The sequence below is a fragment of the Python bivittatus genome, unplaced genomic scaffold (assembly GCF_059951505.1).
Source record: "Python bivittatus isolate LINGU-HERP-01145 unplaced genomic scaffold, Pbiv_v1 ctg000480_np1212, whole genome shotgun sequence".
In the NCBI taxonomy this organism is placed as follows: Eukaryota; Metazoa; Chordata; class Lepidosauria; order Squamata; family Pythonidae; genus Python; species Python bivittatus.
In genome coordinates, this window is record NW_028277075.1 from 106,554,443 (window position 1) to 106,577,325 (window position 22,883).

The 22,883-nt window shown below is 38.0% G+C and overlaps 2 protein-coding genes across 6 annotated transcripts in view; one reads left to right on the forward strand and one right to left on the reverse strand.

The window, feature by feature from the left end:
* Positions 1–11,110, forward strand: part of PPIG (peptidylprolyl isomerase G) — a 32,020-nt gene extending 20,910 nt beyond the window's left edge. Inside the window, exon 13 of the mRNA XM_088146707.1 lies at positions 1–11,110. Within this exon, the coding sequence (XP_088002833.1) occupies positions 1–1,108 (1,108 nt within the window). The 3' untranslated portion in view covers positions 1,109–11,110.
* The window catches only part of CFAP210 (cilia and flagella associated protein 210), an 18,739-nt gene continuing 6,288 nt past the window's right edge, over positions 10,433–22,883 (reverse strand). For 3 of the 5 annotated variants that reach the window (XM_088146709.1, XM_007421849.3, XM_088146708.1), the window contains exons 6-9: positions 20,643–20,782; positions 16,544–16,736; positions 16,076–16,240; positions 14,030–15,162 (exon numbers count right to left, since the gene is read on the reverse strand). In XM_088146709.1, coding sequence (XP_088002835.1) covers positions 14,833–15,162; positions 16,076–16,240; positions 16,544–16,736; positions 20,643–20,782 — 828 coding nt within the window. In that variant the 3' untranslated portion in view covers positions 14,030–14,832. Of the gene's footprint in view, positions 10,569–14,029; positions 15,163–16,075; positions 16,241–16,543; positions 16,737–20,642; positions 20,783–22,883 lie in introns of those variants that run through there. The other 2 variants (XR_015797257.1, XM_088146710.1) reach the window with 2 other exon arrangements.

Below are 22,883 nucleotides of genomic sequence, written 5' to 3' on the forward strand. Positions count from 1 at the left end.
GAGTGAAGTTAATGAAAACAAGAAGGATGCTGCAAATCAAAAAAGTCCAGGGAGAGGAAAAGAAAGAAAAGTATCTGACCACAGGCAGGTTTCTGAAAGTCCAGATAGAAGAGGTGAAAAAGAAACAAAGCCAAAAGATCCCAAATCTGGCAGTAAAGACAGAGGGACAAAGAGGAATTCTGAGAAAGAAGATAAGGACAAACATAACAAAAGTAAAGCCAAAAAAAAGGCTAGATCCAAAAGCCAGAGCAAAAGCAAAGAGATATCAAAAAGTAAAGAGAGAGACTCAAAATACAGTAAACATGAAGATAAGAAAATGCGATCAAGAAGCAGAGAGAAAGACAAAGAAAAATATAATGACTTTCATGGCAGAGAACGGAGCAAAAGCAAGGAGAAGAATAAAAGGGGAAGATCTAAAAGTAATGGCCAGAATCATACTAAAAGTAAAGATAGGGGAAAACATGAACACTCAAAAAGCAGGGAACGTGAGCAGCCTAAAAACAAACATAGTTCCAACAGTAAGGCCAGAGAGCGAAGTAAAAGTGTGGACAGGGGCAAACGAGCCAGGTCCAGAAGTAAAGAACGAGACCGCAGCAGAAGTAAAGATTATTCAAAACACAGAGATAAGGAAGTGAAAAGAAAAGGAAGGTCAAAGAGTAGAGAGAGAAGAGGCACACCAGAAAGATCCAGAGAGAAAGAACATAAGCGGAGGAAGGAATCACAGAGCTCTGAGAGGGAAGAAAGTCGAAGTAAAGACAGGCATCGGGATCAAGAGTACAAAAGTTCTCGCAAAAAGGAAGATGCTGGAAAAAAGGTGCGTTCAAAAAGCCGTGACAGCAGTAGCTCCGAGACGAATAAAAGCAAAAAGTCCTGTAGAAATCAAGATAGAAGTCCTGACTCAAAGAAAAGAAGAAACAGCAAGGACAGAGAATTGAAAAGATCATATTCACGGAGGAGTAAGGAAAAGGAAAGGGACAGATCTCGTTCTTCAAGAGAAAAAGAGATCAACCAAAAATCAAAAAATCAGGAGAGAGATCGTGCCCATGGTAAAGATAAAAAATCTGATCATGAATCAAGTGCTGGAACTGATGAAGACAGGCATGGATGAGTTTATGAACCTACTGTTTCCACTCTGCTTCTAGGTTCTAGAGACATGTTGGGGAACACTTTTTTTTTTTTAATGTGGACTTCAGTTTGGTTTTTTGATAATCCACAATCTGGATCATTTGTACTGCTAAAGTTTTAATAAACTTGAAATGGAAAAAACAAGTTTTATGCGTAATATGGTGTGCTGTGTTTTAATACTTCATGGTTTATGTATCCTATTTCTATGTTACCTGACAGAAGCATACTGTATTGCATTTACATTTTAATTTAGAAGCACACTGCAAATTGGTTGTTTGGTCTGAAAATACAAACTTCTTTGAATTAAATTCTCCTTACATTTAAAGAAATAACATGTTAATATTAAATTATATTAACATTTGAAAACTATAATAAACAAACCAGCATATATAAAAACAGAACTCACAAGTAAAAGAGAATGGATGTTTTCCAATTTGAATATATTACTCAGAATGTTACATTGCTGTTAAATTTCATTGTTGTCCCTTTCAGGAAAAGGTCAGTCACTTTGATCTTTGGAACAGTTATTTATTCTAAGTGAAATACTTTCCATAAAGCAACTATTTCAGAAATACTGATTTTTATATGGTCCTGATAATCACCATTTTGGAAATTTCATGCTTAACTGTGAGAGTGCATTTTATATGCTGTGTGGCTATCTTTCCCCCCCTAGAAAATTTAAATTTGCATTTTTGTTTGAAGAAGAAAAATTATTTCAGAAAAGAATAAAATCTGGTTTTGCTGAATTTATAAGTAGGAAATCTGTTTCATAATTTTGTAATCCTTCCTGAGTGGTAACTATTATAAAGGTACCACACTTTTCTATCAACATAAACTCCCTTTGGAAAACTGCCGTTGCGGATTGAGGGACTTTCTGGAACAACATGCAATATAGCATAGACAGCTGTACCACTTAAGAGAATCAGCAAAAATTGAATCTTTACTCCCCACCTCCAGTTGCTTGAGTGGAAGCACTTTCTGATATGAAAAAGGAATCGTTGGGTACCTCCCAGGACATCCTAACGTAAATTTAAAATATGTATAATGTACCTCACATTTCTACTGTTGGATGAGAAATGAGTAGAATGCTGTATGTGCTAGTTCTGCTTTCTAATGCTTCCACTTTACTAACAGATAAAAAGTGCCACAAAGACTAAAGAAGAAATGACAAAAGTTAGGTATATTCATCAGATTTCAATACCAGTCAGAAACTTAAGAGTTTCACAGGAATAAAACACTCTATGCCTTTTCTTTCTTTATAACAAATATACTACCTTCCCATACAGGTAATGCAGATTCAGCTTGTTCCCTTTGCTAGCGGACCTAGTTAGTGACAAGAGAAGGAGAAAAATTGAGGGCAACTTCTGTGTTAGTTCAGTTGTATATAAATACAAGTTGTGGGAAAATGTAATGAGTTAGGTGAATTTGCTTATTTTTTTCATAGTACGTGGGCAAAAAAAGAACTCTTGTGATACTGTGAACCTGATAGCTAAGGTGTTTTGATAAGAGGTTCCTCCTGTGGTCCTTTCAGGAGGGGCAGCCACAAAGTTGTCTCTGCACGGACCTAGGGCAGTTTCCGTTGGGGACCAGTATTCAGGTCCAGCGTAGGAAATGTTCTGGTCTGGCATGGGGTACTTGCTGTCCCTGTGTCGTGCCCATGCTGGATTGGAAGCACCTTTCCTGCTATAGATTCAAATACTGTTCACTTCTTTGTTTTAACCAAGTACAGCAGTAGTGCACTCTTCTGCTATTCAGTAATAGTATTTATTTACTACAGAATATCTCTACTATTTTCTTTTCTTAGATCTTTCTTGTCAGAAGAGGAATTGTTTTTTTTCTTTCCTAACAGAAAGAATGATGGATTCTGGGAAATTTTTACACATCGCTTCTGTCATCACTCAGGCCATCCCTCTTTGCATAGGTCTCCTGCTATTTTCCAAGGCCATATTTACAAATGGTAGAATATCTAGTATAATATTAATCATGGCCTATTCAAGCACAGTTAAATAAAGCAAACCTGGAAAAGAATTTTCATGATATTTTAGGACTGAATATTTTTGAAATTATTACATACAGCTTAGCTATGCTTCGTCATTTAACATTTAAGCTAGGATGTTAACCCAGTTTAAAACTTGAATTTTATCTTAGTACACAGGGATTTGCTGTCTAAACCACTAATGCTAAATACAAGACTAGAAATTCTACTGTTTCAGTTGAGTTTTCTTATAACAAAAGTTGAAGGAATTAGAGTTTACTTGCCCCATAAATAAGTGGATAACAGACAATCATAGAAAAATTATTTTGAACATAAATGCTATGTAGTCAATCAGATTATGTCTTTTAAGTGTATAAAGTTCCTATCAGATACATAATGATAATATCTGTAGAGTAAAAATGTTCCTAATTGTTGTTTAAACTTTTAGAGGAAAATGCTATTATATTTACCACGTTCTTGTGCATGGTTAATTTGTTTGTTTTTCTTTGATGTGGTGCAAAATTACAGTTGCTAATTTTCATGAAAGGCAAATTACTTTGGAATGTTTCTTCCCCAACTGAAATTCCTTCATATGAGAGTCAAAATGATACAGTTAACATGCTATAAGGGGTAATTTTAAAAATCTTGGAAAAACTAAACTAGATTTGTAGGCTAGATTGGTCCCCAAAATATTTTGGAAGAATGCAATAGCAAACTACTTCCATACTGTCGCCAAGAAATTATGATGTGCCTATATGGTCATTAGAAGTTGAGCTCTGCTCAAGGGGAAGAGTGTTACCTGTTTCAGGAGCAACAGACCAGTAATTAAAGTAGCAAGATGAACACTTGTTTTTTATATCAGAAAGGGAAGTGAATCTGAGCATTATTAAAGCATCCAGTATATGTACAGTACCCAGAACATTAACTTAAAATAGTTATATAGCAGCTCTAATAATCATAATAAAAGAATAGGGATAGGCAACGTGTGGCCTCTAAACACCATCATATGCATGACACTCCCAGATAACATCCCCTGGACCCCCAAATTATTTTTTAAATTAATAGTCAGATTTGTGTAAAACTCCATTAAGGCCCCCAGCACCTTTGACAGAATAAACTTTAGTCTGGTTTTATATCTGTACCATTTTCTTGTATTTGGAAGGTCATAATTTGAATGTTCTATAATGTTTTACAATTTAATAATGAGTCACTGCTAAGTACAATGTCTGATCCCAAATTTGGATTGGGACACCCTTATGGCATTATTAGCAAAACTGACTGCCCTTCTTCAAAGTTGGCAGCTGTTTCTTTGCTGTGTGCAGTGTCCATAAATATACTCCATTGACCTTTTTTTTTAAAATGTCATTCTATATAATGAATGTTTAAAGCATTACATCAAGATCCCAACATTCACCTGTATGTATTATAGTGCTTTGTAAGAGTGCTGATGCAGGCCAAAAACATAGCAAATAAGATGCAACCTAAGAAATGGCAAATTTGCTAAGTCTTTGAAATTTGAGTGTGTTCTGTCCCATTTCTATATCAATTTGCACATTTTTTAAAGTGTACATGAAAACATGTACACATTTTTCCTGATTATATATGTATTTTTGTAGTAATTTTGCCTAATACAAATATTTTTGCAAGCAATTTTACCTAATGTGCATTTTTTATGTTTTCACAAATACATATGCATTTTTGTATACTTTCTTGACTGTAGAACTACATTGCAGAATTCAGTGAAGTGCAAATACAGAAGGGTAACTGCATTTTGTTTCACATACTGCTTTAGGAAGTCTTAATGCTGGTTTGCATTAAAATGTGAGCGGAGGAAATGTCTCTGTCATATGATTCTGCCATCCAGTAGGAAAGTCCTGAGATTTTCTTTATGATAACATAGGGATCTGGAACAGCTTTACTAACTCTAATTGCAGCATCTTTGACTATGCATGTTTGTGTTCATCAATTCCACCTCAGCTAAGTGTTTCAGTTGTGCCATAAGAGGCCCGAAAAAAGCTGGTACGGTAGCACAGATGGCAAGAGTTCTGGAATCGGTGCTGAGATCCTGCAACCTAACACTGTAAGCTGTTTCTCTGCAGCAGCAATTCACAGCCTCAGTCTCAGAAGGCTTCTTCTTGTAAAAAGCCCCAAATCATCTTATAGAACCTTCCCTTGATTATTATTGAAGCCCTTCATATATGTGAAGTGTTTGCGTTACTGTAGTTGCATTATTTACCGTATTTTAATGTTACGTTGTTACTGATTGAGTGAAATCCTCATGTACTGCAAAGTTCTGCCATCATTTATCAAAGTATACTTTCTAGATTGCCCCTTGTCTAAGTTTGGAAGAGTATGAAGTTTCAAGTAGAACATTCCCTGACTGACTTGGCTTTTCAGATAACAAAGCATAAAAATTAAAAGATCCTATTTCCCAAAGCCAGTTTAGCGTGGATATATAATTATATAGGCAAGTCCAGGGCTCAAGAGCAGATACTTAATGGGCTAACAAGGGCCTCACTGGTGTTACTGGTAGCAACAACTTAACAGTGTATTTGCACCATAGCTGAGGTGCTAGGCTTATGAAGGGGTTGCTGCAGATTCACTTCCATCTTTCACCTTCTCTCCTGGTGTTTTTGGTACTGATCTTGGAGGCGTCAAATTTCTGTTGCCTGCTGTGTTACCAATCTTCTTAGTTTTGGTTGGTTTTCACAGAGATTGAAGTTATAGAGAACACCAGCTGCGATTCATATTTGCCCTTTCTGACTTTTTATCTAATATTAAAGTTGAGAAACAGATTCTTCACCTGTCTAGGGCTTATGTCAAACAGTTGCTCTCCACATGTAGAACTCCTGACCTTGAAATCAGGCAGATTTTGTATAAGTTCTTTATATTCTCCATGAATCATGCAGACACTACTGCCTCTGTCATGTCTTTATGCTTGTTTTGTTTTATATGGTAAAAGTCTGTTTCCATATCTTCTGCATTTAGATAGCTAGAAAAAAAGTATCAGACCCCAATTTAATCATGCAGCCCACTGAGAAAGTTATGGGAAAAGCCCTATTATTCCCCCAGGGACTTGGAAAGGCAGTGGATGAGAGTTACATGTGGAAAATTATCTCCTACCCCTGCCCTGTTCACAACTGCCCTGTTTTTGTTCATCCATTTGGATTTATGGAATCATCCATAAATGTTTTTGCTCATCCAGTTTATGGAATGCCTGTTAAATCTCCATCGGCTTCCCATCTGGAGCAATTGGTTGCTGATGGCAAGATCTTTTGAGCCATTAACTACTTGTGATTGAAGGCCACTCACTTCAAGTTTCTGACAACCATGACTTTTGTGACATAGGCTGTCTTCTCTGATCAGACCTTCCATAGTTAATCCTTCCTAAAGATACAGTAATATTCAAGTCAGACACATCTTTCCTATCTGAGATGGAATGTATGTTCCATTTAAGTCACAAAATTGATTAAAATAGTATCTCTCTACATCAGTTTTTAACAAGACAACTGCATGTTGCAAGAAAAGGGTTTGAGTGATTTGACTGAAGCCATCCAAACTGATCAGGCTTTACACCTTGAATGTGTGTGTGTGCGTGCAGGCAGATGCTCTCTTCAGATGGGCTGAGTTCTGCTTCTGAGTAAGTCTGCTCGCTATTTTCCCATATGTTAGGATTGCACAGAAACCAGGAAGAATAGAGAGATTACTTGTAGCTCATTCAAAAGCTAGCCTCTGTAGTCATGTGACCCGTTCCCATTGCAGATCTCCTGCTCAATTTGTTAGACTAGAGCCAAGTCTTTTCAGCATTCCTTATTGAGAGCTAAAAAAAATGCTTTCATCTTGCTACAGAAAAATCCAAATGTGGTTTTGTGAAGACACGAAACACAATTACTTTCTTTTCTTTTTTTCTTTTTCACATTTACTATATTTTTCTTTTGAATGTATTTCTTATTATATTTGTAATTTTTTAAAATAAAAACTACAACAGCACAGATTACTGCTGGAACAAATGCCTAATTTTCAATTAGATAAATCAAAAAAGTGGACAGGCAAAAGGCTAATCCAAGGATGACAGTTTCTGTTTAAATAGCAAACTTTTTTCCAGTTAAGGAAACCAGTACCAAGCTTCTTAGTTGTATGTCATTAAAAAAAAAATCCTGCTTTCAGCAGAAGCAGATAGGTTTTCAAGATATATCCAAATAATTTGTCCAAATCTTAGCTGGAAAAGCAGGCAATTTATTACACTGGGGAGTTACTGGTCTTCTCTAAGCTATTTCTTCATAGGACAGAAGCAAGATATGTCCATTGGACCAGGTGTCTACAGTGTGGGAACTTTAGATTTGCCATCTGTGTGTCTGTATCTCAAAGGAATAAAGGTTTGCAATCAGAGTTCTAAAGATCCAGAACACACTGGGCTAAAACTTTAACATGATTGCAATAACTGATTAAAAAGTTGGTTACAGATTTTGCAACATGCAGTGCATGTTTGTAGCAGAATTTTTGATTATTTTTAATTATATATAGCCCCTTTTGCATATACTTCTGTAAAATTGCAAAGAAGAAATGTATGTTAATTTTGGTGTGTTCACTTAAATGTATTTTTTACTGTGAGTAACTGAACCATGATAAGTTTGTATTTAGTCAACGCTGTACCAACTGGCAGTCTGCAGGGGTATATGATCAATTTGTTGAAAGGTTCCTTTTCTGGGTAACATAATAACTCTGTTGGTTTTGCCTGCAGAGTGGTAAAAAATCATGCTTTTGGACAGTTTTATAGTTTGTAATTCTCATCTGGGAAAGATGTGAAAATGTGAATGCTTCATATGGAACATGTAACTTGTATATTAAAAGTATTTTGGGAATCTAAAAGCTGTTTTTATATTCTCTTTCATCACCATTGTTGATGTTTTTGAAGGAGAGACCTGCTTTAGATACTTGCTCATCAAGTAAAAACTATATATAGCAAAATGCTTGATTATTTCTCTGCTCGTTCTGCTTTCTTGTTCTCATATACAACTTATGCATAAATGTTAGCCTTTACAGGCTAATTGCCAGGCTGAGGCTGCAGTCTAATATGTAAGAATAAGACTCTTTGAACTAAATGGGCTTTATTTATAAGTAGGCATTAATAGGACTATACCATAATTGCTTAAATTGGTCTTTAACTCACTCCACAGAATGACATTTTATGAATATTCTTGAAGGTGGACAGTACCTTTCTAGTTTATCTGATTAGATTCAGGACTTGTGTTGGCTGTGAGGAACTGGAATAGGTTGGCAGAAATCTAAAATATTTGAACGTGGTCCATTTTTCCAAGCTCAACTAATCTTAAAAAAATACAGAAAAGGGCTGTGGAAGATTGTAGGATTAATGAATACCCCAAGAGCTTTTAAAGTGGAAAAACAGTAACTGAAAGCCAACTGAAAGATCAGAATATGCTTCCTCCTGAATCTGATGCTGGAGAATGTTATCAGTGAGAGTTTATCTTGTAATAGATGATTAAGAACTTAGGTTTGTTGCATGAGTTATTTTGTCTTTACATACTAACAGAAAATGATGAAAGGACAATGTGTAGCATCAGTGGACACCCAATTTTATTCAAGTTTTTAAATCCAGCAGTTTGTCCCAGTATGATGCTTTCAATTTTTTATCAAAAATATTTTAATGGTTGAGATAAGTTGCCATAAGGTCATGATATTTTGATATGTGGCATTTTAAAGGTAATTCATCTTTAAAAAGTTTCTCATTAACAATCACATCTTTCTTTAATTTTGAGAGTTATTTTTTTAAGAAAGAGATATTTCCTGTGATATCACTTGTTAAGAGAAAATCTCAGACAAAATGGGTTAATGTACCCATCTTGTATACAATACCCACTCGTTTACTGCTGTATGTTTCTTTTATAATAATTTTATTAAAGATTACATTATAAGATAAAAATATAAACTACAAAAAATAAAAATATAAAAAAATTATAAGTGCAGAAAAAGAAGAAAAAAGAAAAGGAAAAAAAGAAGGTAATTTCTCCCTTCTTCCTAGCAAGTATAGATAATTTTAACAACTTATCTCCATCTCTTAAAGTACATAAAGCCTCTCTTCATCCCGTACCTACCCCATTCTCTGTAAACAGATCTTTAAAGCCTTATCACTCCATCCTAATCAGCAAAAGTCCATTAAGGGTTATCAGAAATAACATGTCTATTATGAACTAAATCTAATAAACCCACTTAAAATCCTTCCTTTTATGTTTATATCTCATTTTCTATCTTTAAGGAAAGCCCCCAAACCTCATCATTTAAACCTATTCATCAAAAATCGAATTGTGGTCCTAGTCTGCAAAAATCCATTAAAAATTACCAGAGATAACAACCCATCTATTTTAACCTTGATCAAATAAATCAACTTTATATTCTTTCCCCTTTCTCCCAACAGTCTTTAGTTCCTTCACATATTATTCTAACAACCACTTTCTTTTCATGTTCTCTTTGTCTCCTCACAAAATCATTGACAACTTTAAGAAGTTTCTTTTGTAAGTCCAATATAAAAAGATTATGCACATTACTCTTCTGGTTTAGTATTTGTATGTCTTTTTTAGTGGTTTCATTCTTACATCCAGTATTTCATCTTTTTGTGTATCCAATATTTCATCTTTTTTCATCTTATAGCTTATAATTTTTAAATCCACATTTATCAATTTCAGTCTTTTCTGATGAATTTTGTTCCTCTTCCATGACATCATCTAGGCTATAATAGCAGGTAAATTTAAAATTAATTTCTGAGTCCAAGATTTGTAAATCTCTCTCAATGGAGCCATTGCTGCAGTTATTTTCTTCTGGTGCTCTCTAGTGTCCAACCTTCAAAGTCATTTATCTTCCAAATGTAAAAACATAGTTTCCCACAGAAAAATTCTTATAGTTAATTTCAAAGTCTTAATTCAACTCCATCTGGACCTTTAATCTTTCTAAAACTTTCTAAAATCAATACTCTAATCACCCTTTTGCTGTATATTTCGAAGTTTATTTTTACAAATCCTTAAACTCATAGTTAAAACTTCTTCCTTAAGGGATTGAAGAAAACTCACCTAGTGAATCCAATAAAACTTGCTGTTCCGAAGGTTCTCAATGTTTAAACAGCAGTAAAAAAAAAAAAATTAAATCCAAAGTGATTAAGAGATGAGGCTCAGTCGAAATTCGAGTCCGTATATGCTACGTTAATGGCCATGAGCTTGATGGAATCCCGTGACTCCCAGCCATTCCCAAGCCAATCATAAAAACCTTGGTTCTTGTCATCTGCTCACGAAAAAGAGCTGTCCAGAGTTCATATGGGCAATCTCAAGATCTCTCCTTTCTCCAGAGAGATTTCAGCAGTCCGGATCCAGCATCCAGACTCTGTCTCCATCCATAATATTGTCCTTCTCTTCCAGGGACATCAGTTCGCCATGGCACTCACCGGAGGTCTCGTTTACTGCTGTACAAATGGGAAAAAAAAATTCTAGCTGGTTCAGATTACTAATATCATCTTCTGTTTTTATGCAGGACAAGGAAAATTAAGCTATGTTGATTGATTCCCTGTGATTTTTCCCCTCAGTAGCAACTGTCAAATTTGAAAGCTGGAATTCTGCCTTGTAGTTGAATTCCCACATATAAGTAAAAATTAGAACAATTCTTAAACTTAAAGAAAAAATAGAAACTGAAAAAAAAATTAAAAAACCAAATAGACTACGTGTTTGGGTGTTTTGTCTACTTTTTGTATTTTTTCTAAATGTAAATAAAAAAAATTAAAAGAATAATTGTGTAAAACTAATTAATTGGAAAAGTCCCCACAAGAAGGGCAGTTTATATTCTGCCTTTATTTTGTACATCTCAGGGCTGTATACATCATGCTCCCACCTCCTGTTTTGCCCCAAATAACAACCCTGTGAGGTGGGTTGGGCTAAGAGAGTGCCTGGCCCAAAGTCACCTTCCAGTTTCTGTGCCTAAGGAAAGACTGGAACTCAACGTCTCCCGCTTTCTTGGTTAAGTCCAGCATCTTAACCAAGCAAACTCAGCCTTGTGAATCAGGCAGAGATTGGCCGAATGCAGTTAGGCAATGTTAATTGTTATTGAGAAAAGTTATCCTCAATGGGACTTAAGTGCAATTTATAGATTTAAATTCATAAGTCAAGTACTGTAAGTCTTGCATTTAACCCAAGGTTTATGTAGTCTCTTGCAGAACCTTTCAAAAGGTTCTTTTAACAGCAAAATTATGAAGCAGTTTCAGTGCACACAGACCAATTCAACCATAACTTCAACTAGGAAGTTGTTGAAATTGTAAATCAGGCCACATCAAAGAATGCACCCAAATTCCTAGAATTCTGGCACTTTGGCACTCTGACAAATTAGCATCAATAGACAGGTTAGATGCCATTTCTGGACCATTCAAAAGAAATAACGAGAGGTTAACAACAACACAGACCACAACAATTGCCTCTTTTATTACACAACTATTATCAGTAGTTACCCAGATAAGCAAGAGATTATCAGCAAGAACGTAACAAGAACCAGACATCATGGCAATCAATAACAATAACAATACCTAACAGTGCAGCCCACCCAATCATATATAATATTGGTAAGAGAGGCAACTATATATACCACAACTAACCAACAAGCCTCCCTTCCCTAAGATGATAACATTGGAGATGTTACCTAATTGCATAATGAAACATCTGCAAATGAAAAACGAAGCCCAGGTAATCCCTACAACCCCACACTCCCCCCCGAGCTACATAAACATTCTTCCATCACAAGTAATAATTCAGTATTTGCATTTCTCTGCATACTTCTGTTTATGGGGTCACTGACTTCAATAGACAGACAGACAGAAGGGGGGAAAAGTTGCATTCACCGAATGCAACGAGAAGAAAAGTGGGGAGGGGGCAAGGGCAACCCAAACATTCTGCCTTAAAATGTTAAGACTCTGTCAAAGTCAAAATAATCCATACTTCATCTTGAACGCAGTGGTGCCATTTTCCTCCAACGATCCTGTCCCCAGATCAGGCAATCATCCAGGCTGACTCAGAGTGTGAACTCGCTCTGCTGGATTTTGAAGATGGAAAGGGTAGAAAAAGTGCCGGGAAAAAATGGAAGCCTACAGCCTCCAAGTTGCAGTGGCCCAGCAAGGCTCTGCAACAGGAAGAAGGGGAGATCGGATTGGGAGTGCTTTGCCCATTTGCATTTTGGTAAAATGTTTTCCTTTTGTTTTTGTTTTGCCCTGACTATATTGGAGGAAAATACTACTTTCAAAATGTGATCCTTTCTTCCACAGGACTGACGGCCACTGAACTGTCTAGAGCAAGTTGTCTTAACAAAATATTCACTAGTAAACTGCGTGTAAACTAGTAAATTAGTATCTATTGCATTACAGATCAATTATAATCAACTGTGTGAAACTGCTATCACTTTACTACTCTCAGATATATTGAGATTTTAGTTATTGTCTCAATTACATTTAAAATATTATTTGAAAACCAGAAGATCCCATATCTACTTTGTGTATAAAGTTCGTCTTCGTTAATTTTTTGTCTAATGGGACAGGACTTTGGTGAACATTTCCAGTTGGGGTTTTTCTGGCACACACATGCAGAGAGGCATTTACCTCCAGGCTTTCAGCCAAAATACAATATTGAAACTGCCTTGGTAGGTGACATAGGCTGAATATTGAATGGGGAAGTAGAGTTCTAGTAATTATTTTAGATCTCAGCAGCTTTTTTACCCATGATCTCTGTGTTATTCTGGACTACTTGGTGGGAATAAGCCCTGAGGACACTTTGCAGTGATTCCAGTCTTTCCTCTTCAGGTTGTGACAGACCATATATCCAGAAGGGACTGCTGCTTGATCCCATGCATAGACCTATCATGTTCCACAGGGTTCTAACTTATTCCCCACGCTGTTCAAAATCTGTATGAAATCACTGGCGGAGGGGGGCGGGGTTCACCCAGAGTTTTGGACTAGGAAAAACAGCACTGTTTCGAGCTCAAAACTCTGCTGAATGTTAGCATGTTATCAGTAAGAACTAGCTGCATTCATGTATTTCAGAATAAAAAGGGAAAAAATTACTTGGTTCAGCATCTTTTAATTGGGTATAGACAAAGATTATTTGAACAAAGAGTCTTGATAGGGCAGAATAGCAAAGCCCTCCTTGTGAGGGCTAGCTGAGAGAGAAAATTCCTTTTGTGTTACAGTACGTACATGTCCGAGAACAGCAACAGATTCTTTTTTCTTCCTCGTGGAATTAACTTCTTCACTCACAGAGTAGTTGGGACCCAACCACTATCACCATTACAGCACTGGAATGATCCAAACAGGAAGGTCAAAACAACCTGTTTCTGACCTCAGAATAACTGTTTTGGCTATGAAACGGACTACAGTACTTTGATTTTGAAGTACTTCTAATTCTAAGGTTTGCACAAACCTATTCCTTCCAATCCAACTCCAAGGACGCCACAAGCATCCTTGAGGTTGCCTGAGTTCAATAATGGTTCAATAACTTCAACAACAGCAACAACAACAACAACAACGAGAGCCAGTTTGGCCTAGTGGTGAAGGCACCGGCCTAGAAAGCAGGAGACGGCAAGTTCTAGTCCCGCCTTAGGCAGGAAAGCCGGCTGGGTGACTTTGGGCCGGTCGCTCTCCCTCAGCCCAGCTCACCTCACAGGGTTGTCGTTGTGGGGAAAATAGGAGGAGGAAGGAGTATTAGGTATGTTCGCCACCTTGAGTTATTTATAAAAATAATAAAGGCGGGATAAAAAAAAATGGGCTGAATGAGGGAAAACAATCTGAAGTTAAATCTAGACAAGACAGCATGGCTACTGGGCTCAGGGGTTGAGGTTAAGCTTATTTCAGGTGGGTTGCATTTGCTGAGAACGCAGCAGCTCACCTCCTTCATGCGCCATTGAAATTAAATCTATAGACAGCAACTGTGACAATTGCGATGCACTAGCTCCTGAGCTGGTCAGAGCTGACAAGGGATCGCTCATATCCTGACTACTGCAATCCAGTCTACATGGACCTATTTTGGAAAACTGCTGCAAAATATTGCAATTAATCTAACCAACGTGAGGTTTGGGGATCATATTATAGCTGTACTGGAAGATCTGCACTGATGACCTATTGCTTACTAGGCAGAGTTTAAAGTATTGGTATTACACTTCAAAGCTTTGGGCCTATGAGATCACATATTCTGTTACAAATATGTGCAGCTGTTGTGTGCAGGAGGGGACCTTTTGAAGATGTTCCTGCTGTCAGAAGTCCAACTTTGTGGCACAGGGAAGAGCTTTCTGCACTGCTCCCAACTCCTTTGGGAGTTGCATTTAGCCCCTGCCATCATCATTCAGAAAATCTGTAGAGATGTATCTTTTTTGCCAGGCTTCTAATCATTGATTGGTTTTAGCATTTTAACTTATGTACTTAATGAATTTTGTTCGTTATCTTGAGTATTTGCTAGAGTAGAAAATCAGGTTATAAATCACACAGTAACACAAGGGAAAAGTGAAAGAAAGGACAGATGCTACTAAGGATTAACTAGATTTTATTTCCAACCAAAAATTTTAAATTAAGCAGCTTTCTGCAAAGAGAGCCATACCAAGAGAGCTGCAAACTTTATTATAAACTTACTTCTTTTCACTGTATTTTTCACAATTTGGATTGTGAAAAATGTGTTACACTTCTATTTTATCCTTCCAAATGCTTTTTACCATGTAAATCCTAATCGTGCTTTAGTATGATGTTCATTTAATAGCTTCATTTCTTGAGCTGTTTCACCTAGGTATGGTGGCTTACTAGCATCCTTCTCACAAAAGTGATGGCATTCATTATAAGCTGGACCACTGAATTTAGGAATGCCTTCATGTAGTGTTCTGAGAAGTGGGTAAAGTTTCTGAGTAGTCTTGGACTGTTCATCAATTATTTTATTTGCATATTTCTGGAACTCCTGCTCCTTGTACAATGCAATAAGTTCTTTTTGTTTAACGTATTCAGTATCCTGCTGCTTCTCACTCTCTTCTCGTGCCATTTTTTCAGCCTGTATTGGGAAAAATTAATTTGAAAAATGTATACTGTATATGTGTGCTGATCCTTGTGGGAATCCTGTTTTTCTTTGAACCCAAACCCAATAAACCACTACCGTACAAAAAATTAAGCAAAATCCTCAATTTGCATATCAAACATATACAATTCAAGTGCAATTCACATTCTGATAAATACATTTGCTTTTAAGGATTTTGAGATTAGTTCTATTAAAAAGCATTCCTGCACAAATGAACGGAATACAGTTTTTTCAAAATAGCAAATATTAAACTGCTAGTTCTTGATGTGTTTCTGGATGCAAAAGGTGAGAAATGAAAGCTTCTGGATTTAGGTCTTATGGTTTACTAGCTGCAATATAAGACTGACATTTATATCACAAGTTCATCCAAAATTGATTTCTTATGGACTGCCAATAAGATTGCAAGCACTGTTAGTTTTAATAATGGAAATGCCTTGCTATGATTTTTTAAAATCTCCCCAGCAAGATGATTAAAATATAATTTAAATGTTACTTTAAAAAGTAATAGATAAATCCACATAGTAACAAAAAATAAAAATTTACCACTATCTGGAAATGAAGTATGAATAATCTCTAAACATTTGTGGTGCTGTAAAAGAGAGTTCTGCAAAAAATTATTTCTGCAAACGCTTTCTGTTCCAATATGCAGATTTAAGCCTTGTTCTACTGCATTGTACTAACAAAGATTCTGATCTTTTATAGTTTTAATGTTCTCTGACAGGATGGGATGCTCCTTTCCTTAATGTGTTTGCACATTTCAAATTAGAAATAAAACTGTCCCTGAAATGATACCCTGATACAGAAGTGAGGTTTCCTCTTACCCTCCTAGGACTGAACAGAAATTTTACAGGTTGAAATACTTTCCAGCTATAATAACGTGTATACTTACTATCTGCATGACATGGGTTTCTTGCAATTTTAAGTTTGCACAATGATTTCTATGTTTCTTATCCTTCTCCAGTTCTTGATAGATCCGGTCTGCTTCTATCAGTTCCCGAAGTATTTTTTCACCTTCCAACCTCTCCTGTTTTTCCTTCTCTTCTTTCATTTTTATCTAGAATAATACAATCTTATATGTATCCCATAATAATGAAATCTAAAATCTGATGACTACATGACCTGCTACAAAATAATTTAGAGTTGTCCTGATCTTACTGTAAAATCTGGGGCAACCCATTCCTAAGTACTTCTATTTGAAAGGAAACCCCACTTGTTTCCATTAAACCTGCTCCATACAAGTTGCTCGGAAGGGCAGGTCACTGTACACTCGAAAGAGTCTAATTTTAGAAGCTGACTACTATGAAATAGAGGAACATGTCAGAAAAAATACAAGCTATATAGATTTTTTTTTCCTTACCACATTGATTCTGTGTTCTGCAATGGATTTCAGATCAGCCTGCAACTTTTCTTCTTTAGCTTTGAGCTCCCTAGCACGCTCCTCTTCTGCCTCTGCAATTTCTCTAGCGATACGCTCATCTTCATCATCCGTCTTCTTTTTCATTCGCGCTAAGAGGCGGTTAGTAATCCTTTCCCTCTGCTCTTCCATTAATCTGTAATAGTTCAGTACTTACTACCTTGTATGCTAGCATGGTCTGAAGTATGCCTTAATTAGATTCCGCACTGGACATAAGGCACTGATTGTGTCTTTCTGTTAGAAAAGGGAAGCCCCATTTGGCACAAACAGCTCCTGTCTCTTCCAAGAAATAGGAGTACACAAGAACATCATCCTGAGGATGACAATAAGGATGAACAGAAATTTTTCACCCATCAGTATAGAAGAATGATGGGAGGAGTTTCTGAAGTGCAGCCCTTTATCTCCAAAGCACAATCTCTTCTGTGAGTGGCTTGGCAAAGAAAAGAGTGCTGGCTTATTGTTACAGGAGTTATATCAAGACAAATATCTCCAGTTTTAATCCAGAAATAAACTGCTGCTCCTATGCAAAAACATGAAATGGAGCTGTGGAGTGCTTTGGATTTGAATCAGAAGAGATGCTTTGGAATATATGAATGTAGCATCTGTCTGCAACTCATTAAAGCAGTCATGTCTGTTTTCAGGACTGCACAATTGCAATCCTGGAAATTGTAATGTATCACAGACAGGGCATTCCTGTGTGCTCTGAAGCATGCATAGTCCTGATAGAAGAAACTGAATTGACAGAGTACATAATTCATAGGAAAAAACTGCTCAGAAGTACAGTGGAACCTCGGTTTACGAACTTAATTCGTTCCGTGACTCTGGCCACAACCCAAATTGGTTGCAACCCGAAGGAAATTTCCCCATAAGGTTCAATGTAATTACCGTTAATCTGTTCTGGTGTGGAGGACAGGGAGGCGGCTATTGCTTGGAGGGAGAGTCCCCCTCCCTACAACCATGTGTCAGGGGCGGAAAATGGCCGCAGACCACATGTCGGGCAGAAAAATGGCCACGGACCACGTGTCAGGGGCGGAAAATGGCCACGGACCACGTGTCGGGGGGGAAAATGGCCGCGGACCACGTGTCAGGGGCGGAAAATGGCCACGGACCACGTGTCAGGGGCGGAAAAATGGCCATGGATCATGTCACGGGAGGGAAAATGGCCGCGTAGCCTGCTCGTACCCGGAGGCGGAGTTCGCAAACCGAGGTAAATTTTTGTGGCCGGAGCTGGTCGTAACCCGAAAAGTTCGTTAACAGAGGCGTTCGTAACCCGAGGTACCACTGTATATGATTGGAAACTAATTATTGAAGATATGAATTTAGGTAGTACATTTTATTTCTCTATCCCCACACAAATGATTTATTATGAAGACTGATTATCAAGACACAACTTTACAGTTTACTTCAGGCATTGATTAGGCCAGCAAAGACTTAGCATGGAAAGGAGGTTGCTTTCCTAATTTGATGCTCTCCAGAGATGCTCTCTGTGTAAATCCACAGCATCTATAATTCCTAGCCAATATCCATGATGGTTGAGGGTAAGGGTCATAATATAATATAACTGAAGGATCCAGGTTGGATAAGAATGAGCTGGTTAACATAACAAATTATTCAGGAACTCCATACTGATGTCCTAACTGCACAAACAGCTTTTGTGCAACTCCCAATTTTTATCGAGTAACAATAGCATTAAATGGGTGCATATGCAGTGTCATCCCAATGCAGCTGATGTTGGATGGGATGTTCTTTGCATGGATGAGCTCCTTGCACCGGTGGAATAAGTTTCAATCCAATTTTCCACTCCTTCTGCAGTCCCCTGTGCTATCACTACATTATTCCTCCAAGTTCCTCAATCATTCATGGATTTCCAAAAGGAGCAACAAGCTACAGGGGAATCAATGGTGTATTTAGCAAACTCTACTGAGGCAATGGAGTTCCTCAGCGGAATCCAAGCCATTATCTGTATCATATAATTAAAAAGTATTGTTCAGAAAATTATTCTTTATATTGGTTAAAATGAATTGAAAAGTCAAGGCAACATCAAATTTAGCTGCACTCCTGCCCATGTTGTTTTCTTGGCAACTGTAAGGAAAGGATTGGTCACTGCCTTCTGGGAATACTGTTCAACTTCCCAGTCTAGTCTACAATTTTCTTGGTGGTCTCCCATTCCTGCTTAGGTTTTTCAAGATTTGCCAAGGTTGGCTAGATGTGGCCATCTTCAGCAAAGAACTGAAGTAGATATGTCCAAAACATTCAGTTCAGAGCTGCCCTATGTCCAGTACTCTTTGAAACTAATTCTTATCCTGATTTATTTGCAGAAAACTACCAGTGACTCCAGGATAGCTAGAAGAAGCATGGTGTGGAAGAAAATAGAGTGTTTTGGAATATCCCAACTGTTTTGTCACTAGTACAGAACATTTTGTACACTTGTGGTCCTCAGTCTCCTAAAATGTTATATTAATAACAGTCTCCTAAAATGTAAAATATTAAGGAGACCTATAATACCAGTAGAGGCAAATATGTGTAGCTCAGGGTTGAACTGTGGAGTCCTTGGGGTTCTCTGAGCTTGGTTCTTTTCTTGCAAACGTTTCATTACCTGGCTAGGTAACATCTTCAGTGCTAGAATGGGATGGGGTTTGCTCTCTGTTTATATACTGTGGCATCCTGGATATCCTCATCAGCAGAGGAAACAACAGTAAATTAGAAACCCAAGTTTATTGGAAGACAACCCACACTAATCAAGTACTCCATTACCAAAGTAACAACCCAACCTCCCACAAGAGGAGCTGTGTAAGAACATTATTCAAGCGAGCACAAATGCACTGCAGCAACCCAGAACAGCAGAAAAAGGAAACAGACCACCTATGCAACATCTTCCAACAAAATGGATATTTATTTATTTATTTATTTATTAAACTTGTCCCCACCCATCTCCCACCAATGGGGGACTTTGTGCGGCTCACAACATATTAAAACAATAAATAGATATACAATTAAAATCTATAACAATACACATTTACAAAAATAAAAGGAAAAAAAATCCAGGAGGCCGATGGTTCAAGGCAGCAACACCAGGCCTCTAAGGGGCTAGCCCACCCCACATTTGATGACCTCCCTCCCCACCCCAGGCCAGATGGCAGAGCCATATATCCACACAACTTTATCAAAAAGTGCCTGACCACTCAACCTACTACAACACAAACAACGCAAACTATGAAAATGATCATACTGCCATACATGAGAAACGTCTCAGAAACCACCAACAGACTATTACAACCACATGGCATCTCCATGGTACACAAACCAACTAAAGCCCTCCAAAGTATCTTAAGTAAACCAAAAGACCCAGTAGCACAAGAAGAAAAAACAGGAGTCATCTACAACATACAGTGCAAGGACTGCAACAAACACTATGTAGGACAGACAGGCAGAAGGCTGGCAGAGCACGTCCATGAACACCAACTAGCAGTCAGAAAACAGGATGAAAACTCCTTAATCTCACAACACATGGACAGATATAAGCACAGTTTTAACTGGGAAACTGTCAGCATTTTAGACCAAGCTAAATTCAAAAATGCAAGGGAATTCTTGGAAGCTTGGTATTCAGAAAAGGCAGCAATTAACAGAGACATAAACAGCATCTACACTCTATTCAAAAGAGAAAATAGAAAAGAACACAAAGGACCAGAACAGCTCCTCACCAGCAATCATCACCCAGATAAGCAGAGGTTACCACTGGGCACACAAGCAAGCAATAAACAATGCCCTAATCAAGGAACTACCAGAGGAACAGAACAAAACCCCCACCCCCACCAACACCGGCAGGGCATGCTACAATATATAAACAGAGAGCAAACCGCATCCCATTCTAGCACTGAAGATGTTACCTAGCCAGGTAATGAAACGTTTGCAAGAAAAGAACCAAGCTCAGAGAACCCCAAGGACTAATAGAATCTCTACAGGAAGGAAATCATTATCTGTGGCATATGCGTCTTCTTTATTTTGAGTCATGCATTTTAGTTTAATTATTATTCTCATGTACCTGTGTAACTCTTCTTCTTTTACTTTTTTCAACTTATCCATTGCTTGCTTTGCTCTAAAATGTGTTCGAACTCTCTCATCTTCTTCTTCTTGTTTTTGCTTTTCTATAGCTTTGAGAGTTACCTGGTCAGCAACATATGCCTTTAAAATAATCAGACAAAACTGAAAATGCATTTTGTTGCCAAATCCCCAGTCTCCCAATTCTTAGCTAAAGAGCTGTGGCTTCCAATGGCACTGCTTTGTTGCTTCATAAATAAAGTTAGTTCATTTATTCTTTACTACTGCTTTAAGTCTCCCAGCATGGCTCTTGCTCATGTGCAGAGTCAAATTTAACCTAGCCCTTCACTCTGATGAAGATAGAAAATTTAAATCCTTTTAAAACCAAGGGGCAGAACTCAAAGAGAAACGTGAGGGAGAAATTGCAGAACCAAAGTTGGAAACATTTTGGACAACCAAAGGGGAACACGGGGGGGGGGGGGGGAGAAGAAAAGATAAAGAATTAATGCTGGGAAGAGAGAGATTAAAATCAGAGACTTTTGGAGACCCTTTTTAAAAATAATTAAAATAGTAATAATAGCAGCAGCAGAAGCGTAAAGGGTAGAGAAGAGCTGCAACAAACAGCCAGAAGGAAAAAGATTCTAGTTCTTACAAATTTATGCCAGAAAAAAACAACAAAAAAAGGAACACCAAAAAAGAGACTTCCGCCCTGATGAAGGGCAAAAAAGAACAAGATGGAGTCTATGGCCCCCACTAAGACAGGGGTCTTGATCACGTGATCCCTGCCTTGCTCAGCAGATGGGAAGAATTATTCCAGGATGGGATTTTTTTATATACCAAGATGGGGGATGAGAAAAATTTTTATCCTCTCATCCAGAAAATGAAAGGGTAGTGGGAGAATAACCTGAACTTAGGAGCTGAAGGCAACAAACAAAAACACCTCTTAGTCAGAGGTATTCAGAACTAAAAGGCAGGAAAGCAAACAAACAGCCTCTAAATGCATAATAGGAGCTTTGGATGGGCTCAAAAGGAAAAAAGCAGACCCAACTAGCCACGTGCTGTGTCTACACATCTTTCTCACTTCTTAGGGTTTTCCCATGCCTGTACTTTCTTGGCCACAAAACAGGCCAAGTATCACCAAGCCAGTATCTCCCCTTTACTTTCCATGCCTGCGTACAGAAGTGAAGAGATCACAGACAGGCAGACCACTGCATTCTGCCTACCTCTTCTGGTTTACAACTCATATTCTTCTTAACATTTCAAGAGATGTCAATTAAAGTAAAATTCAGGAACAGAACACTGCTTGGAATAACTTCCTATGCTAATTAAAGAGTTAGGCAGAGTCCTTTTGATGTATCAGAACAAAGAACCACAGTGATGTAATGATGATACATTTTGTTCTGTAGTTGGTTAAAAACTGCTAATATTCCATGGCATTTGCTGATGCCCTTCTCAGTCCTTCCTTTCATGATGGAGAAAAAAGAACATGAAGGATAGCATACGTTTCTAACATCAAACAGTGAGAAATACAGGTAGTCCTCGCCTAACGACCACAATTGGGGCCGGAATCTTGATCATTGAATGAAGTGGTTGTTAAGTGAGATGCCCATATGACTGCTTTGCTCAATGACCGCAATCTGGGCACTCCTAGTTGCGGTTGTTAAATGATCTCCTGGGTTGTTAAGCGGACGGAGCAAAAGTGCTGTCTAGTGAAGGATTTCAGTTCAGCGTGAAGCTGAAATCCTCCCAGCAGGCAGCCCTTTCACTCTCAAATGTTCCTAAAGCCCACCAAAGTGTTTGCCCTCCCCTCCATGAACGGAGGAGAAATCCTTCCTGGAGCTGGAGGAACAGAGCTTAGTTCCTCAGGATTTGAGCTCCGTACCGCCCACCACTGAGAGCTTTCCCCTCCCCTCTCAGTGGTGGGCAGGAACAGAGCTCAGATCTTCAGTATTTTCAGATCTGCTAAGAGGTTTCACTGGTGTGAAGGAATGGAGCTCAAGTCCTGATGGTTTGAGCTCCATTCCTTCCCAGCGCCAAGGGGTTTCCCCTTCCCTCCGCGAATGGAGGGGAGATCCTTGGTGGGGCTGGAGGAATGGAGCTCAAGTCTTCAGGATTTGAGCTCTGTTCCTGCACATCACCACATCTCCTTCACTTGCATCCTTTCCTGCCAATGGGGAAACCAGCAGAGAAGATTGCAAATGGTCACATGATTGCGGGACACTTGGCAATCAGTCATAAATGCGAG